Below are 12552 nucleotides of genomic sequence, written 5' to 3' on the forward strand. Positions count from 1 at the left end.
TGGTGCCCTGAGGAGTCATGGGGTGGTAGGGCTGGGTGCCGGGGAGAGGAAAGCAGCTTTGTTTCCACCCTGCTCTGTAGGTTTGCTTTCCTGCTGCGTTGGTCATCGAGAAGCATAACTAACACCTGCAAGGGGTGAAGAACCTCACTGGCCTGCAGAGACACCTCAACACGCAAAACCACCCCGAGCAGAACTGTCCCCACCTTGCCTGCTGTCCCTCACCACGGCAGGTTTGGAACACACAGTCACCTGGACTGGCTGTCTGTGGGACAGAAGAGAGAAAAGGAATAATTTAAAAATAGCTACAGCTGGGCGAGCACTTGCCCTGTGCTAGGCATGGTGCCCAGTGCTGCTTGGCACGTTCCACGCAGGAACTCTCGCGAGGAGGGCCCGTCTCCCCATCTGACAGAAGAGGAAGCTAGGTCTCACGGAGGGCCCGTCCCTTGCCCAGGGTCCCAGCCCAGCAAGGTATGGGCAAAATTCAAACATGGGCTGGCCAGAAGCCACAGGTGAGTGTCCCTCTTTAGAGTGAGACTGTGACGGGTAAATGGAGACAAACCCCAAGGTTAATGTCTGAACAGGACGGCAGCCAACCTGAGGGCTCAGGAAGTGGGTTTTTTTGGTTTCATTGAATTACCTCGAACTCTGTGTTCCACCCCTCCCACCGCACCCAGCACAACTTCCCTTCCCAGTGCGCACAGGGCCCTTGGCCACTTGGAGGGAAGGTGAAAACGAGTAAATCCAGATGAATGCATCCTTGCTATTTAGCACTGGCTTACAACTGCTCCTGGGGCTGAGGCAGAAATCGGTCCTGTGGTGGCTGGGGCTTGGACAGGTGCCAAATCCAAGGTCAGCTAAGACACAGGGGTCCTTATGCCAGACAGCATGAGGAGGGATCCGGGCAGGCAGGGTGAGAAGGCCAGGATGTAGCAGGGAACACTGCTGAGCTCAGACCCCTGCAGACACATCCCTTGCCCCGACTCAAGTCCCTGTGCTAGGCAGTCATCTGCCCTCAAGGGCCCCTCCAACCGTCCTCTAGCCCACAGCAGCTCATGGGCAGCACACAGAGCTCTCTGCCCACCCTCGGCCCAGAACGTGGCCTGGAATCCTCCATCTGCAGCTTTCCAAACACAGAAGGTTCCCCAGCCACAAGCCTTGAAATCCCTCCTCATGCACAACTCAGCCAAGAATAGAGGGAAAATGGAACCCATTATTCTCATTCTGAATGGCTGGGAAATGGCTTTTGCTTTTCAACATGAAATGTGCCTAAAAATAAGCTGTGAATTTCAACCAGAGGTTGAAAATAGCTCTGCAGTGAGCAGTGCTCTGTGCAGAGTGGGCTCAAGGACAGCCTCCGTTCCAAGAGCTCAGCGTTGAAATGCAGCAGACAGAGGAGGGGTCACGGGCAGGGGCTTTTCCAGGGCCGAGGGACCGCCACAGGCTCCCAGGCCAGCCCTGCCGAGGCCCTGTGCTGGGCCTGCCCCCCTGGCTTTCAGCTGCCACACCAGAACGGGCAAGTGGTCCGGAATCCAACAGCCACATTCAGCCACTGGGCTTCCTCAAGCCCCTCAGTGCTCAGAGCACTTCAGGCAGCCTCAGAGCCTACAGCCTAGCGAGCGGATGGCGCTGAAGGCACAGGAAGCCATGAGACGCGTGAGCTCCTGGGCATGGCTGCAGCATTCCCAGGCTCTCCGAGAAGTCATGCCACGCTGGTCAGCCCCAAACCACTCTCCAGATTTTATCTCAGAGCCAGGGAAACCTCCGGGCAGGAAGGGAAGGAACACACTCCAAGTTTAAGTAAAGAAAACTAAGTTGCTAAAGGCAAAAGGCCTTTGCTGTTGCTGTTATAACCACTTCTAGAAGACTCCAGATCTGGCACCAAACATTCCTACAAAACAAGCTTCTGTTAGAAACCCAGCCACAGCTGCTGACCCGACTGAGCAGAGTCTACACACACAAGTGGGCTAGAACGGCGGGTCCTCAGCCTCTGTCCAGACCCCTCACTGCTCAGCAGCCAGTGCCAGCCACATCCACTCCCTCACTGCGAGGCCAGCTTTGTATCCAAGTGATTCTCATGCCCACCCCCGTCCCGGTGTCATTTTCAACGTCTGAAGGCAGTTTGAGTTATCACAGCTGGAAGGGGGCAGCGTGCTTCCAGCACCTGGGGGGCAGAGGCCAGGGATGCTGCTAAACATCTCACAGGGCACACAGCAGCTCCAACAACAACGAATGATCGGTCCAAAATATAAGCAGGGCCCAGGTCAAGCAAGCCTGGGTTCCTGGAAGGGTGGTGTGAGCAGAGGTGGGGGGGGGGGGTGCTCCACGGACACAGCTGCTGTGTTCCTGGCTCCCTAGGGAGCTGAAACACCCTGGCCAGACATGGAGTCTGTGCCAGAGAAGTCCTTGACAGGAAGGGCGAGAACACGCCCATCAGCTCCCCTTCCTGTCTCAGGAGAAAACCTAACCACAGCATAGGGTCACAAACACGAGCTCTCAGTCTGTGAGGGTGAAAAGTTCTAGAGATGGATGGTGATAGCGCACGGCGCACAACAACCACCAACGTGCATATACTTCATGCCACCATGCTGTACACCTATCAGTAGCTAACATGGTCAATCTTATACTATATACATTATTTTTTATTTTTATTTTTTTGGCAGGCAGAGTTAGACAGTGAGAGAGAGAGACAGAGACAGAGAAAAGGTCTTCCTTCCATTGGTTCACCCCCAAAATCGTTGCTACAGCCGGCGCATTGCACCGATCCAAAGCCAGGAGTCAGGTGCTTCCTCCTGGTCTCCCAAGCGGGTGCAGGGCCCAAGCACTTGGGCCATCCTCCACTGCCTTCCCGGGCCACAGCAGAGAGCTGGACTGGAAAAGGAGCAACCGGGACAGAATCCAGCACCCCAACTGGAACTAGAACCCGGGATGCCAGCACTGCAGGCGGAGGATTAGCCTAGTGAGCCACAGCACCGGCCTACTATATACATTTTACCACAAGAAACCAAACCCACAAAGAGCCTGGTGCTCCTCTTGGCCCAGGAGTCCCAAGAACAGAGGAGCCCTGCCAGTGTGCACCACAGGGTATGCATCTGTTAGTGAGGGCATGGGCCTGGAAGAGGACCCGTGTGTCCTCTCAAAGTCCCCAAGGGACAATGACAAATAACCCATTTCCCCTAAGAACAACTGGAAGATTAATGAGTCGCTGTGTGGGGAAGTGCAGCTCATGTACGTTATAGCTGGTCCTCACAGCCTGTCTCTGGGGTACTCAGGACCCACTGTGGAAACAGAGGCTTGGGATGAAGGGTGCTTTGCCTGGGCTCACACAGCCAGGGTTCTGAGCCGGTTCCCGTTTGGGCCCTACATGACAACAGCTCTAACATGGTCCTGAAGGTAGAGTGTGGACCAGTGGCTGCCCTGAGTCTTGGCAAGTGGTTCGCCCAGTCACACACCATCCTGTCCTAATGATGTTGCCTGCTCCACATGCCTTCGTCCTGACTACCAGGCCCCACAGCTCAGGAAGCCAATCCCATCTCCGAGCCAGGACTGAAGAGCGAGAGACAGCTCAACCAAGCACGCGGGATCACCCTGGTCAGGCCGGTGGAAGCTAACCAGACTCAGCAGGCAGACGGCAGTGCACCTCTGCCCTCGGGGGCCTCCTGCAGTTTCCAGGTAATCAGCCCTGCTCAGGGAGGCTGCCCAGTCTGTAAGCCCCAAATGTCTCTTCTGAGACCGGAGCCGTGACTTTACTCTATTATTCTGACAAGGAACAAAGAGGGCAGCATATGTCAAGGGCCTTGGCCATGCCTGGCTCACCCTAAGTGCCAAAGAGGAGAGGGCAGGGAGTCCAGAGGTCAGGCTGCCTTGCAGAGGTCCCCAACCCTGTGGTTTGGAAATGCCTTTCTAGGTGGAAGATGAACTGGCAGCAAGCAGACCATCGTGCAACTCAGTCACCCTCTGACAAATCCAAGTGCAGAGAACAAAGCCTCCAAGCCAGGAGGCAGGCCAGGGCGGCTACCCTTGGAAGAAAAACTAAACTGGAGCCGACATTGTAGCACAGCGGGTTATGTCACCACTTGCAAAGCTGGCATCCTATATCAGAGTACCAGTTCAAGTCCCAGCGACTCTGCTTCTGATCCAGCTCCTGGCCAAAATATCAGGCTAATGCACCTGGGAATATAGCAGATGATGGCCCCTGCACCTATGTGAGAGACCAGACCCTGGCTCCTGGCCTCAGCCTGTGTCAGACTTAGCTATTATGGGAATTTGATCCCTCTGTCTCTCTCTCTGCCTTTCAAATAAATACATTTAAAAAAAACTCTTTTTTTTTTTTAATTAAAAAACCAAAAGAGAAACTATAAACCTCAACCAACCTATTCCCAGAGGCAGCCCCAGCACAGAGAGCAGAGCGAGTGTGGGTGTATGGGGAAGGGGATGTCCATGTGCTGGAGCCACAGAAAGCCCCACTATGGACTCAGGAGGCTTCCTGCTTCTATTCTCAGCCCAGCCTTGACTTGCTGGGGGCCTTGGGCGAGCTGCTTCCTGTTGTCCAGGCCAGTTTCCGCCTGTGGGGGAGGCACAGTCTCTAAGCTCCAGAGAGGAGAGATTTAAACAGCCCATGGCTATTTAAGACCCTGGGGCTCTCACAAGCTTATTTTTACCTCTTGTTTCAGCCAAAGCTGTAAACTCTTTATTTAATAAGACTACATCAGTTATCAAATTTTCCTCAAATATCTGTCAAAAATATTAAATATGTTAATTTAGAAACACTGAAGGCCCTTTTACCAACAAAGATACTAAAAATGGTTCTTGGCTAAGGAACTTCCTCTCCATGGTTTAAAAAAAAAAAAAAAAGAAGAAGAAGTGAGAACAGGGCCAGGCCCTCTGCCATTGGGCCCAGCTGTGGCTTTAGGCCCTGCACCCTCTAGGAACCCCACACTTGAGGCCCGCGCCCAGGGCTCAGTACGGGAGAGGTCCTCTGATTCCTGAGGCCTCTATGCAGCAGCAGAACGTGCCAGGGAACATTGCTGCTGGGTGAACAAGGTGCTAAGTGACTGGCAACTTGCTCCAAGTTCCTCTCAGGGTCTTACATGCTCATTCAAGATTGGAAACTAAACACCACAAGAGTCCAGGGCACATTGGGGGGATGACGGGCTCTGACTGGGGTCTCTTCCCCTGATTGGTCTAAGTCTCTGGCACCCCTCTTGTCTCTATAATCACCCCAGAGTCCCAAGGCTCAGGACTCACCCACCAAACCACTTACCAAAGTCCTGGCAGAGCTGGCCAGCGTGGCTGGGGGCCTCTGTACTTTTGTGGCTTCTCCATAATCAGCAGCATCAAAGTTACTCTTCCAAACCATTACCTGCCAAGACAAGCACTCAGGATGAGGGGAAGAAAAGCCCTTGTCAGTTCCTTTCTTTGAGAAAACTGGCCCAGCGGCCACCCCCACAGCTGCAGGCCATGGAGGGACAGTGGTCCCTACCTGACATCTCAGCTCCACACTGGGGTCTGCCCCATCTCCCTGGGAAGTGGGCTCTTGGGCCTCAAGAGGACCTGGAAGTGCCACAGGGACGGGCATCACTGTGCAGCGCCACCAGGCACGGGTGTCGTATCCTCAGGGCCTGAAGCTACTTCATCCATCTGTCCCATTGCCGTGTTCATCATCTGTTTCCCCACAAAGCAGATGCTCCTGGCTTGTTACACTGGGACTAGGGTTAACACATGCATTGCAGGCCAGACCACAGAGCAGGGAGAGGGTTTTAGGATCCTGGCTCTACCCCTCCTGTGCAGCCCCAGGCAAGGGCCTTAAGCCGTATGCCTCAATTCCCCCATCTGGGAAAAGGGGATGGTTCTAGCTTCCATAGACAGGGCTGCTGTGAGACTCACCAGACACCTTGGCACACACACTGGCACCCAGGGAGCACTCGGCAACAAGCCCGTTATCCCAAGGCTTAGCTCAGCCAGAAAAAACATGTCCCACTCCAAAGTCCATGCAAAAGCAGAGGGTGCTGCTCTGCTGGGGAGCGACAGCGCCCCCTGCTGGAGGCTATCACCACATACAGCTGTGTGCTTCTAGGCACTAAGGGCCTGGGTACCCAAGAGACCCAAGGGGAACAGCCCTGTCAAACACAGCAGTGAGCCTGGTTCTCTGGGAGGCTCCTGTCCACTGCCCGAGCAGCTCTGCTGATTCCTGAACCCAGACAGATGGGCAGCCGGGTGCTCTCATCCGTCACCTTACACACAGTGTGTGTTTAGTGGGTCCTTGTGTAACTGTGCAAATATGACTGCTGAAGACACTCCTAGGAGTCAAGTGGTTAGTGAAGAGATTATGTCGACATGCCTCTATATGGGCTCTCAGAGCAGACTTCCAACGGCAGCAGGGGCCCCCGCCGCGGTGCAGCACCCTACAACAGCAGCATTGCACACTGAAGCATGTGTCTGAGGCCCAGCTTCCCTGCTTCCAACCCAGCTTCTGGCAAAGGCACCAGGGAAGGCAGCAGGAGATGGCCCAGGTGCTTGGGTTCCTGCTGCCCATGTGAGAGACCAGGATGGAGTCCTGGCCTCCTGGCTTTGGCCTTGACCAGTTCTGGCCATTGTGGCAATTAGGGGAGTGAACCAGTGGATAGAAGCATTTCTCTTTGCTTACTACCTCATAAATAAAAATAAAAAACATTTAAAAAAAAAAAAAAAGCTGGCAGTGGCTGTCTGAGGAGGTACCAGACTGGGTAGAAGCCCTCTTTTCTGCCAGGCTGCTCTGGTACTACGGGGATTTATTTTACCACACACTACTTACTGTACCATTCCCTGCCTTCTAAGCCATAAGCCGGGCTCCACGGCCAGGCTCAGGGGTCCCCGTGCCTTCCTCCTCCCTCGTCTGCTAGCATAAGGACGGGTGCTGCGGTGAGAAAACACCTGCTGCCTCTTTTCCAGGCTGTGGTCAAGGAGCCTCCAACCACCCTCTGCTTTACTGGCAGAGATGTGATGGAAATTGATGTTTGGCCGGGGCCAGGGCTCATGGAGGGCTGATGGGACTCCTGCAGCCTGTGCGCGGGAGCTGTGCAGGGGCCAGGTGTCAATGGCATGACTGCGCTCAGCGACACTCCTCAGAGCAGCCGGCCTTCCTCCGGCCTCAGGAGGCACCACCGATGCTCCAGAGGCTGCCAGCTGCAGACAGACCCCTGGAAGCTCTGGTCTTGCAGTGCCTGCTGGGAGATAGGTCACCGTTTAGCAGTCTGGCCAGGAGCACAGGGTGATGAGGCAGGAGAGCACCTCCTCACTGTGTCCTCTCTGACACCCCTCCCAAGGATGTACAGTGGGCTGGGGAGCAAAGGGCAGCAGATACTGGAGTAGAGGCTCCCAGGCCAGAGGCACAGCTCTCTAAAGTCAATGAGGGGCAGGCATGTGGCACAGTGGATCAAGCTGCTGCTCGGGACACCTGCCTTCCACACAAGAGTGCCAGTTTGAATCCTGGCTACTCCATTTCCAAGCCAGCTTTCGGTTAATGCTCATAGGCTAGAAGGCAGTAGAAGATGGCTCAAGGGCTTGGGTCCCTGCCTCCCATGTGGGAGACACTGATAAAGTTCTGGGCTTCTGGATCCAGCCTCTCCCAGCCCTGGCTGTTGTGGGCATTTGAAGAGTGAACCAGTGGGAGGAAGATCTTTGTCTCCCTGTTTCCCTCTCTGTCTCTCTTGGTGTGACTCTGCCTTTCAAATACATAAAAGTAAATAAAAATTTAACAAATAAATAAATAAAGTCAGATGAACCCTGGTACCCTGTCCCTGCCCTGCATTTGTTGGGACTGATTCCTCAGCCGCAGAAGGGAGACAACAGAGCCTGCCCCACAGGGCTATCACAAGCATGAAATGAAATTCTTATTGCACTGGACACAGTAGCACGCTATATTTAAGATCTAATAATTAGGGGCTGGTGCTGTGGCATAGTCTAGGTCTCTGCCTGTAGTGCTGGCATCCCATATGGATGCCAGTTCGAGTCCCAGCTGCTCCACTTCCGATCCAGCTCTCTGCTAATGTGCCTGAGAAAGCAGCAGAGGATGGCCCAGGTCCTTGGGCCTAGCTTCTGGTTCCTGGTTTTGGATCAGCCCAGCTCCAACCATCGCAGCCATCTGGGGAATGAACTAGCAGACAGAAGATATCTCTCCCTCTCTCTCTGTTTCTCCCTCTTCCTTTCAAATAAATAAAAATAAACCTTCTTTTTAAAAAATCTAATACTTATTAACTGTTTAGAATTAGGAAAAAACTTCAGCTTTTCCATGGCAGTGAGAGCCCAGACTCCTGCCGACCCATGCTGGTTTCAGCAGCGGGGGCCCTGAGATGCTGCCACATGGTCAGCACCTATAAGAAACCCACTCTGGGGTGATGAGGACTCTGGATCTGAGCACCCTCAACCCAAGCTCCATCAGGGCCTTCACGGTCACTGAAAGCCACCAAGCAATTCATGGCCATCAAGGAGAAAGCCACCAAGGAGACATGGCTCATCCCCAGGACAGCCTCCAGCCTTCTGTCCACTTCTGAGCAGTATCAGCCCAGAGCCCTCAGCCATTTGTTACTTACTTGTTCATCAGAACCTCCAGATGCAAAATACTCTCCTGTTCTTGAAAAGGCAACAGTGGTGACCGGACCCTGGCAGAGCAAACAAGAGCAAGCACCAAAGGTTACTCTGGATTCTAAGTGCACGGGAAGAGACCATTCCTGAATGACAGCAGCAGTGGGTAAAGGACAGAGGCCAATCGGCTGCAGGCCTCCCCGCCCCTAGCCAAGGAGCCTGCGTGTGCCACGTTCAAGCACCGCTGCTGAGACCTCTGTTCCCAGGCACCACAACAGGACCAAGACCAGGCCGTGGGAGCAGGGTGGGCAGAGATGAGAGAACAGGGCAGTCCCTGCCGGCAGCCCTGCTGCGCTGGCATCAACGTCCTCACATCCTCAATGAGAAGTTGGAGTCCGAAAGATGCACTGAGCAGTCACAGGCCACGGCAGTGGGACCAAAACCCAGTCCCTCTGACCCAGGCCCCAGAGCCCTGCTGCCGACTGGAGAAGTGGAAGTCCCAAATAGGAGCTAATGGCTTGAGAGACAGGGCATGGTTGGGGGCCCAGGTACAAGGATGCCAGGGAGGGGTTATGGAAGGTGCCTGGGCAGCAGAGCAACGTCCCTCTAACACGCACATCACTTTCAGGCCTTGGGGGAGGACCAGCCTGTTCTGGCTGCCCAAGTGCAGAAGGCCTGCATGACCACCTGGAGCGGAACAGGGGCCCAAGCACCTGAGGGCCATGAGCACATCCAGGCTTGGGGGACAAGGCACTTAATCTCCTGGTTCTTCCCCACACAGCTGAAATCCATTCCAGAAAGATGCAGAGCAGGAACCTAGCTTAGCACAGCATCAGGACCTCCTCCTTGCCACAGACTGTGACTGCGGCCAGGCCCAGCTGAAGCAGACACCAGAGGTTCTCTCCTGGCCACTCTTACCAAGGCCACCTTAGTTCCTCCAGGCCATCACAGGCAGTGGCGATCACCCCAGCTGTTCAAGAGCAACACAGCCACAGGCGAACCACGGATCGGAGGAGGCCAGTCAGGGTTTCGGCCAGCCGCAGGGCAAGATAGCTTCTGCCTGCAGGAGAAGACAGGCAGGCTGACAGGAGCCACTCAGGTAGGTCAGGTGACAAGCCGCCCACATTTTGGGGCTCTACCCACGGCTCCCCTTCTCAGAGGTGTCAGTGAGAAAGCTAGCCCCTGGGGCTGGCCCTGAGCACTTCACCCACACTGACCCACATAATCTGCATTTACTCCTCTTCAGGGAGAGGTGGCCCAGGGAGGGGAACAGGTCTGAGAGGGCACAAAGGCAAAACCTGCAGACTGTGCCTGCTTGTCACCTGCCTTCTCCATGCAGGGGGGAGCCAAAAGGGCCTGGGCAGGCCCCATCTCCAGGAGCCTGGGAACTCTAGGCCACCACCATCCACCAGGATCAAGTAGATCTGCTTTCCCTACAGGGAACTGCCCAATAACATCGCCGAGCGTGAAGTGCCAGGTGTCAGACACGGCAGGCTGCGTGGCCCCACTCGCGGAACGCTGGCTGCATGTGCAGTGGCTGAGCAGGGCAGGGTGGTAGGGCAGGTGGCACTCAGACACCCTTCTAAGTGGACAGTCCCCGAAGGGTTAACAGGGCTTAAGGGAGGGGCGCAATTTTAGGTACTTTTACTTAATTCTAGGAATCTGTCATTTTCTATATTCACTATACAGTTAGTATATGGCACTCCCACAATAAAACAGTTTTAAAAAAGCAAAGTTATTTTCACTTTGAGGAAAAACTAGGGAACAGAGAAAAGGGAAGGATTACAGTACATGGAATGTCAAAAACAATGGGCCCCTTGGGGCCAGTATTGTTGCACAGCACGTTAAGCCACTGTCAGCAGCACCAGCATCCCATATGGACACCAGTTCAAGTTCCAGCTGCTCCATTTCCAGTCCAGCTCCCTGCTAATGGCCTGGAAAAAGCAGCGGAAGATGGCCCAAGTGTTTGAGCCCCTGCCACCCAAGTGGGATACCTGGATAAAGTTCTAGCTCCTGGCTCTGGCCTGGCCCAGTCCTACCTACTGTGGGCATTTGGGGAGTGAACCAGCAGAGATGGGAAGACCAATCTCTATCTGCCTTTCAAATAAAATGAAAACAAAAAGTTTTTAGGCCAGTGCCGCAGCTCACTTGGCTAATCCTCCGCCTGCGGCGCCGGCACCCTGGGTTCTAGTCCCAGTTGGGGTGCCGGATTCTGTCCCGGTTGCCCCTCTTCCAGGCCAGCTCTCTGTTGTAGCCCGGGAAGGCAGTGGAGGATGGCCCAAGTCTTTGGGCCCTGCACCCGCGTGAGAGACCAGGAGGAAGCTCCTGGCTTCAGATTGGCGCAGTACGTCAGCTGTAGCAACCATTTGGGGGGTGAGCCAACGGAAAAGGAAGACCTTTCTGTCTCTCTCACTGTCTAACTCTGCCTGTGGGGGGGGGGGGGAAGGTTTTTAAAAGATTCATTTAAGCCTACAAATTTTCCTCTGATGACCACTTCAGATGGATCCCGTAAGTTCCCAGTATGCAACATCTGCACTGTCATTCACTTCCGAATGTTTCGTTTCCACTGCAATTTCTTCTTTAGCCCATTAGTTAATGGGAAGTATATCAGAATATTTCCAATCGTGGAGGCACGGGAAAGCTCTTTTTTAAATATAATTTTTATGACTTAATTTTATTTGCGAGGCAGAGAAAGACCTCTCCTCTGCTGGTTTATGCCCCCCCACAGTCCGGGTCCCAATCCAGGTCTCCCACATGGCTGGCAGGGATCCAAGCACTTGAGACGTTATCTGCCTGCATCCCAGGGTGTGCATCAGCAGAAAGCTGGAGTTGAAAGTGGCGTCAGGACTGGGTTCAGAACCCAGGTACTCTGACATGGAATGTGGGCATCTCAAGAGGCGTGTTAACTGCTGCACCAAATGCCTTCTCCAAGGTCTCATCATTGTCAGCAATCAGATGGGACGCATGTTCTATCCTCATGGTGACTTAGTCCTCTGATTAATCTCTCTTGTGCAAGAGGACAAAGGCTGGGGGCAGGGATGCTGCCAAGCTGCTGCTTCCCGCAGGCCAGGCCCGCCCTGGATACCTCCACAGTGACTCTAGAGCGTGACTCTCGGCAGCAGCTCTTGGCTGGGCCTCAGCAGCATGGATTCCAACAGCTCAGATGGCCAGAGGTGCCTGCCTGCCAGCAGTCCTGGTTGCTGTCTGCCTCCAGGCCAGGCCAAGTGGTATGCCTGCTTCATGGACTCGACTAGGACCTCGTTCTCCCCTGACAGGTCAGCCGGAGTCTTGTGAGAGGATCCTATTTAACCAACCATGAACCCTGGCCACAGCCTCTCCTCGCACCCTGCTCTCCCTTGAGCTTGGCTGGACCACACCCATTCCTTTCACCATACAATGCCTCTCCCCTGCCAAATGCCAGACCCAAGAGACCCCCACTGCCCAGTTTCTTCATATAGCAACACATTCATGGAAAAACGGGGGGGAGAAAAGCAAAACAAAGGAGTGCACAGTGATTAGATTAGCGTCACGGGTTGCTCGCTTCCCTGTCCCCAGCAGCTTCTCTATACCTCTCCACACTCCTCACCTCCTGCCTGACTCACCAAGACCCCTGCAAGCCTGGCCCCTGGCGGTTATGCCCACAACATTATCCTGGTACAGGCCTGCCAGGCGCCCAACATACAAACTTCCAAGAGCGGTGGAACGTTTTTCACCAGTCTCATATACACTGTCTGCTGGCGAACAAACTCGACTGTCAGGCCATACCCCAGGAGTCAGAGGCAAAAGCAGTGTGGCTGTCAAACAGGGACAGACCACGGAGATCTGAGACACAGCTGGCGTGGGTGCCTTGGCCTCTGACCCCTGTGCTCAGGCAGAGAAACTGCAACCCAGCCCACGGGACTCTCTTCCACATCCTCCTCCACACCTGGGAGACTCCCGCACGTGCTCACCAACACCTGCTGTGGCTGGGCCCTTGGGTCCAATGGCAGTCCA

The 12552-nt window shown here is 54.5% G+C and overlaps 1 protein-coding gene across 5 annotated transcripts in view; it reads right to left on the reverse strand.

Moving 5' to 3' along the window:
* The window catches only part of POC1A (POC1 centriolar protein A), a 77103-nt gene that overhangs the window by 40597 nt on the left and 23954 nt on the right, over positions 1-12552 (reverse strand). For all 5 annotated transcript variants that reach the window (XM_062201016.1, XM_062201017.1, XM_062201019.1 and 2 more), the window contains exons 8-9: positions 8568-8636; positions 5261-5359 (exon numbers count right to left, since the gene is read on the reverse strand). In XM_062201016.1, coding sequence (XP_062057000.1) covers positions 5261-5359; positions 8568-8636 — 168 coding nt within the window. The remainder of the gene's footprint in view (positions 1-5260; positions 5360-8567; positions 8637-12552) is intronic.

This window comes from Lepus europaeus, chromosome 9, assembly GCF_033115175.1.
Source record: "Lepus europaeus isolate LE1 chromosome 9, mLepTim1.pri, whole genome shotgun sequence".
Classification (NCBI taxonomy): domain Eukaryota; kingdom Metazoa; phylum Chordata; class Mammalia; order Lagomorpha; family Leporidae; genus Lepus; species Lepus europaeus.